Source organism: Pelmatolapia mariae, linkage group LG10_11 (genome assembly GCF_036321145.2).
Source record: "Pelmatolapia mariae isolate MD_Pm_ZW linkage group LG10_11, Pm_UMD_F_2, whole genome shotgun sequence".
In the NCBI taxonomy this organism is placed as follows: Eukaryota; Metazoa; Chordata; class Actinopteri; order Cichliformes; family Cichlidae; genus Pelmatolapia; species Pelmatolapia mariae.
This window is the reverse complement of record NC_086236.1, coordinates 35555655-35562577: the sequence shown is the minus strand read 5'-3', so window position 1 is coordinate 35562577 and position 6923 is coordinate 35555655. Positions and strand designations below refer to the sequence as shown.

The window sequence follows — 6923 nt, the reverse complement described above, 5'->3', positions numbered from 1 at the left end:
TCTCTTTCTCTCTCTCTCTCTCGCCGTCACTCCTAAAACTTCCGCTTTTTTTTTTTGTTTTGGTCATAAGCAGAGAGTGCTTGCTAGCGCTGTGCTTAGACAGTAAACGTGACGAAACTATTGAGGAAAAAACGCCGCGTATATATTGTTTATCATGACTCTGGTTTTACGTGGCCTATCAACATAATTTAAAAACTGGTATATATCACCTTGTTGCTTTGTCTTTAAGTGGTCGTGTGATTAGCTTACCAGGACTACTTTATTCTTCCTCAGTCAAACAGCAGCACTCATGCGACTGTTTTGCCCCCTTAGCTCCAGGTGTTGTGCTAGACAGTGATCGTGATTTTCGCGTCCGCGGGAGCGCGCGCAGCTGCTTAAAGCTGTACTTACGTAGTCAGCTACTCCCGTGCAACTGATATAAGATGCGGTAAGCTGAACACAGCTTCAACCGTCTGTTTGTTGAAAAATAGTAACGGACCGCGTTTCCTTGTTAATAACTGTAACGGCGTTGTAACGATAGGAATAGTAATTAGTTAGATTACTCGTTATTGAAAAAAGTAACGCCGTTAGTAACGCCGTTACTTGTAACGCCGTTATTCCCATCACTGGTCTCTGGCCACACTGGCCTGGTATGCCCAGTATGATTCATCTTATAAAGATGCATTACACATCAGTAATGCCAAACTTCTCCCAGAAGCAATTCCCGATACTCGATAGCCATCTTAAAACACCTCTATGCATTTACGTGGACTTTTTACAAAATGTTTTGAATGCACATTTATTTCAGTGATCAGCAAGACCTAAAAGCAAATGCAGGAATCACTAGTCAAATCTCGCTTAAAGATTTAAATAGAAATGTCACTTTTCCGATCAGTAATGAATAAGGCTTAATTAAAAACCCATAATTAAAAGCTCGCGAATTCATTATTGAATTGTCACGTGTTGTCTCCATATTCATTGGCTGTAGTTGGAATCTTAAATGTAAGGAACTACTAAACATTTACAACACTGGAGGGCGGGGGGTGATTGGGTGTGTAACACCACACGTTATAAAGGCCCGTGCTTTTACGGTTTGTGCAAACCTATCACAACGCGAGGCCGCGAGTGCGTCATTCACACGTCAGGACGCACATTATCAGTTTGTTTTCTAACACCGAGTTAATATTATTTTCGTAAAATGGATGAAATAGGGAGTGCAGGGTAAAGAACAGCCCACAGTAGTGCGGAGCTGTCCGTGGTGCTGAAAACTGCCCTTACCTTCTCTCTCTTTTTTTTGGACAACTTATGGAATGAAAAACCTGTGCTGGCAAATACTTTAGTTGGATTCCTTCTGAAACCACCCTTTTATTATTTTTTTCTATTATCCAGAAGAATAAGTTTGCTTTTCTAAATATACAAATTATTTATAATAATATTATTTAAAAGAAAAATGTTGATTTTTGTCAATATTAAAGCAACAATCCTTAAAACCGATAATACAACATCACTTATGGTGGTATTAGTACTTGTCTTACAGATTTTAGTTAAGCGTCAAAAGCTGTAATTCATTTTGCACAATCCAATTATTAAAATCTGTTAAACAGGTTTTGTTTTAATCCATTTTTTAATCAGCTTTAAAATTTAATTATCAGATATTTTATTGCTGTTATAGATTGAACTGAATGTTAGTTCTTGTATTTTTTGCATTATTACGCTCTTAGAATAAAACAGTGTAACAACTACCAACTGAGTTTTATTGGTTTGTTGATAACAATCATACAGTTACATCTATAAACAAATCATGAGAAACCGCACACTTGTACTTGACACAAATACCTAAAACCCACATGAATATTGCTACTGCTGGTATGCATTTGACATTTCAAATAAATGTACAGTTTGTTGGCCTTTAAGCCAATCTGTTTTTTTAACGGTTACATACCACATTAATGTGGCCCAAAAAGAAAAAAAAAAAAGAGAAACAAATTCCATTTTTACCATCCTTACAAAGTACCATTACACACTGCATACAGAAAGATTGAAATCCTTTTTCACAGCAACTATACAAATTCATTGCAATGCTATCACAGAAGAGACACAACCAACACACGCAATGCACAGTTCTGAAAGAGAGAGCCGCAGTACTAGGGGTTTTAGGTTTATTGGTCAGATTTGTTAAGAAAACTGCATCAGTACAAGAGTTAACAAATAGGAACAAAGCTTTTACACACACCCTAAAACACTGTTCTTCATTAAAAACAATAACAGAATGAGTTGCCCTGTGACTTTGTCAAGCCCCACCCCGGCACAGATTACACACACTGTCCCTTATAAAGCATATGGAATGTAATCCACGCAGGCAAGCTCTTCCAGTTGTTTCCCCAGCTCCTGTGAACGTCATGCTTGTGCGCCGACACGGTAACCTGTCCCGCACCCTCCCCTCCTTCACATTTACACAAACTGAAAAGAAAAAAAAAAAAATCCACTGACAGTAACAACAATGACCGCAATTTTCATGGCGATGCAAAATTGTGAGATGTGATGAAATTCCCCGTCTCCAATTGACTTGTTTTTTTTTCCCTCTTTCATTTAAAAAAGTGTTCTCTACAATCAAACTACTAAAAAAACCTGTATTTAGAAAATAGTTGATAAAAATATTCCCCTGAATTGTACAAGAAAAGAGGTACAGGGAGCACTGGTAAAAGACGTGGCTTGAGAGATGTTATTCTGCTGCCTTATCTTTTTGTTCAGCTCCATCTGCAGTGGGTGCCTGTAAGATGAGATTCAGAGTTTAACGGCACCGCCAAGAAGACGATTATTTTTCGATGTGTTTAAACGTGTCGTAGCACTTACCTCTTCCTCAGCTTTGGCTTCGCCATTCTCAGCAGGAGCCTCCGGTGCTTTCTCTTCTGGCTTGGCCTTTTCCACCTCCTTAGCTTTCTTAGGCTTAGCAGGTCCCTTCTGCAAAAACAAATATTAACCACATATTAGCCACTATAAGCTAACAGTTCAGGTCTTATGAGAAGTAATTAAAATGAGACCCTACCTTTGGCTTAGGTTTGGGCTCTGGCTTTGCAGTTTCAGGTCTCTGTGAGTAAAGAAGATCATTTTCTTTTAAACCAAAAAATAACACAGTAAAAAGACAGCATTTTATCTACGCTTCTCCATACTTACATCTTTCAACCTGAGAGATCTCCTCTTGGGCTGCAGAGAGTAAACAAACATAGTGATTACTTTTAACAGTCAGTCTCAGGCAATGGCTTTGAAAGATGAGATATTACTGACCCCTGGTGAGTGTGGAGGCTAACTGTTAAAATATCTAAAACCAAAAACAAGAAATTCAGAAATGACTCCTTACCTCTGAGTCACCTGCACCTGCCTGTAAGGAGCACAAGAGAAAAAGTAAATAAATCAGGTTATAACTGTCTGCATTCTGCTGTGCCTCTGATTGATTTATCTGGTACTGGGTGAGGACAGTTTTTTTAAATAAATTATTATCCTATTTGAGTTGAGTAAGGTAAATACATGCAAGGCCATTTAAAAATTAAAAGCAGTTTAGTCAGCATGTTAACACTAAATGCTACTCCTTCAGGAACTACATTTTCCAGCGCAAGGATAACTGAGCAGGAATAAAGTGCCCTGTAACATGCTGGTCTTCAAAAGTCAGGGCAATATAATAGCATAATGTAGTTTAAACTGAGTCACGTGGTGCTGCTCTCCCAGCTCCTGCTAGTGATTTGCCTACAGTAATACTTCAGTGGAGGAGGGGGCCGACTCCGCCTCCTCACGACACATTCATTCATTGGTAATAAATGGGATTGCCAGTGGCCGGAGAAACCCGAGCAGCGTAGCCAGTGTTCCCGCCACGAATTTGAAAAAGAATATCTCCGAGATGCTCTGCGACTCTGTCGGTCTGCATGCAGAATCTACTAGAACCCCCAGCAACAGGAGCAGCGCTGTGCTGACGGAGGCTCGCCATTGCATAACCTACAACTGCCCTGAGCCGACAATACACAGAAAGCCTCTCGGCTAACGAGCCGTACGCCTTCCAAGAACTGCGTTTTCGCTTGCCGTGCATTAATAAACAACGCCTGCACACCAACTTTATCAAACAATATCGCTAATCTTATGTGTGCTTATGTGTTTGTTTGTTTGTTTTGTCCAACAAAAGAACTACAGAGGCCACTTTGTGCCCACATTAAAATTAACGTTACAGCCAACCGCCACAGAATAATAAACCAATCTCAAAATGTACGTTTTTTTCCGCTACTGGGTCTTCTTTCCGGAAAACTTTAGCATCCAGGGTGACGACCCCAACAGAAAACAATCGATATGCCGCCAACTTTCTGCGCAGAAAAGGCATCTATCAGCACGGTAAATGAATTCGATGCAGCTGCACAAACTGTTTTTCTGCTCATAAAACGGGCAACCACTTGCCACCGATAATCACTGCACGAAAGAGAAGCTCCAATAATTAGCCGCTTGACAAAATCAAAACAGACACTACATGCTAACTAAACTCCGCGATACACAACACTGCTGTTGACGTTCACTTGGTACACAAAACGGACATATTGCAGTAACGTTTAAACAACTCTCGCCACAAGCCCGTTTATCAAATTTTAGTTGTGGGTTATAAATACTGTGTTATTAAAGGCATGAAAGATAATGGTCTACTCACTTTGCTCCTTTTAGGCATGGTTGGTTTGTGGGTTTAAAAAATAGCTAAATGTAACTGAATACAGGAGAAAGTACAGTGGTATATTCTGGATAAAGCTTTGCCAGTACAGTCTAATACAGCGCAGGGAGACGTTAATGTTCCATTGGAAGAAAAACTAGCTCAAACCGGATTGGATTCTCCCCCTACCTCCCTATTCAAACAGTTATAGTTCCTGCATGATTGACGGCGCTTCTGCCCGCCCACGCTGCACGCTGATTGGAGAACACAGCAGTCGGCAACACCATTTCAAATCTGTGCCCTTATCCGTGTGGATACGTGACACGTCAGTCAACAATTATGGTGAGGTATTTGTCTTTCTGTGCAGCCGTCTGCTAAACAAGGCAAAATTGTCATTAAAGCTGTCTTTCAGCTGGCCAGAAACGTCTTAATTTTCTCCCCAAACGTTCCACGGCTTTGAATTATGTCTATATGCGCGAAAACAAAACACATTTTGTGTTTACAGTGCTAGTGTGGAAAGACTATCCATTGGCATACGACTGAGAGAGGGGTGTGTACTCCTCGAGCCAAGTCTTTGTAGTTTAGCTTGGGAAAATGGCGACAGGATACGTGTGGGTACAGCTTCTTGCCTCTGTGTGTGCTCTTGTGCAGCCCTTCTCATGCAGTCATCGTCCACTTGCACAATGGTGTGCATACAGTCCAAACATGACTTCACTGGAAACAAGTGCGTTGGCTTTGTGCTGAAGTCATTTCTCACGGTTCGGCAGGGGACATTTATTCATTTCCCCTGAGTGAATGACACTACCCTGACACAGTTACCTCTTCTTTACCGCCCTGAGAAAAATACAGCTGCAAAAATACAACTGCTCATGATCAACTACATACATGGGAAATGTTTAAATATTTTATGGAACAGATGAATACTATGATAAACTAAACTGTTTCTGTGTGTAAGCGACAAATGATTCATTTATTTACTTATTTTTTTTTTAGCTCATAACCGTTTCTGTAATTTCTTAAATTAATAATTGTTAATTTATCCCATCTCTAGACTCTACAACGTCCTATTTCACACTAAGAGGGTAAAACGCGCCCCACAATGACTTTCTTCCTATTAGAATTTTCTTGTCACATTTTGCTTTTTTTAAATTAAGAAATGTTTAAATTTTTTTTATTTGCAATTTTGCAAAGAATAATGTCTCTAGACACGCTACTGTAATAGAGAATTGAAATAAATTTAGCATACAAACATTGCATTTGGGTGTATTACTGGGATAATTACAATAATTCCCTAGATACAGTGATCAGGAAGCATAACCATAATATGGTATATATTATATTGCACAATATTGTGTAGGTGCACCCTGAGCTGCCAAAATAGACGTGTCAGGGCATGGACACGGGACTGTTGGCACTATGTACTATTTTGACTTTTGCCTGCCCTAAAGCCAAAAACACTTTGCTGTTAATCATGTTGTTCTGGGCACAAAGTTGTCCAGCAGGGTTACCATTCTCCTAGAATAGTTTCATATTTGTAATCTGCAGTAAATGCAAAAACACCACAATTTCTTCCAATTTTGCATCATTATTTGTAAAAGAAGCAACAACCAGTGTAATACCTCTGTGTACTGCAATAACTTATTTTGCACTGTAGAGCACACTGTGTATGAAATTATACTGGAATAAGTATTTTGTTTTTTCCTTAAGTAAAAGCTAAAATATCAATATGTAAAAATACTCTGAACAACAAAAAACCTTGCATTTAAAATTCTAACTAAGCAAAACAGATCAAAAGTAAAAGTGCTCGGTTTGCAGCCATATGTATTGCTGTGCAGTGTTGTTGTTGCAGTTACATAAAGGGAAACATTTTAAAATTGAATTTCCTTTGGAGTATTTCATTACATTCCATTTATATCTATTATTCAGTGTAAACAGACATCTGTAAAATGTCTTTGTAAATTCAATTCAGTTTTCAGAATGTACAACGAAACCATTATTTCATTCAATTTCATTTCAAATTGTACATTAACAATGACATTAAAGGGCTAATCTTAACATCAGTTGTGTCAAGGCACTTTATATTGTAAGATAAAGCAGCAGCGTAGGTCTATTATAGCATAACAAAGGATACAGGGTCCCCTGATCCAACCTTAACTAGATGCTTTGTCAAAAAGGAAGGCTTTATGCCTAAAGTAGAGAGGGTGTCTGTCTCCCAAATCCAAACTGGAAGCTGGTTCCACAGAAGAGGAGTCTGGAAGCTGGGGGT

The 6923-nt window shown here is 39.1% G+C and overlaps 1 protein-coding gene across 1 annotated transcript; it reads right to left on the bottom strand.

The window, feature by feature from the left end:
• Nucleotides 1-1712: 1712 nt before the first annotated feature.
• hmgn1b (high mobility group nucleosome binding domain 1b) lies at nt 1713-4832 on the bottom strand. Its single transcript, XM_063488197.1, has 6 exons — nt 4661-4832; nt 3338-3358; nt 3154-3183; nt 3026-3067; nt 2833-2940; nt 1713-2749 (listed from the first exon to the last, which is right to left on the bottom strand). The coding sequence occupies exons 1-6, from the start codon at nt 4676-4678 to the stop codon at nt 2702-2704; spliced, it is 267 nt and encodes an 88-aa protein (XP_063344267.1). The 5' UTR covers nt 4679-4832; the 3' UTR covers nt 1713-2701.
• Between the last annotated feature and the right edge of the window lie 2091 nt (nt 4833-6923).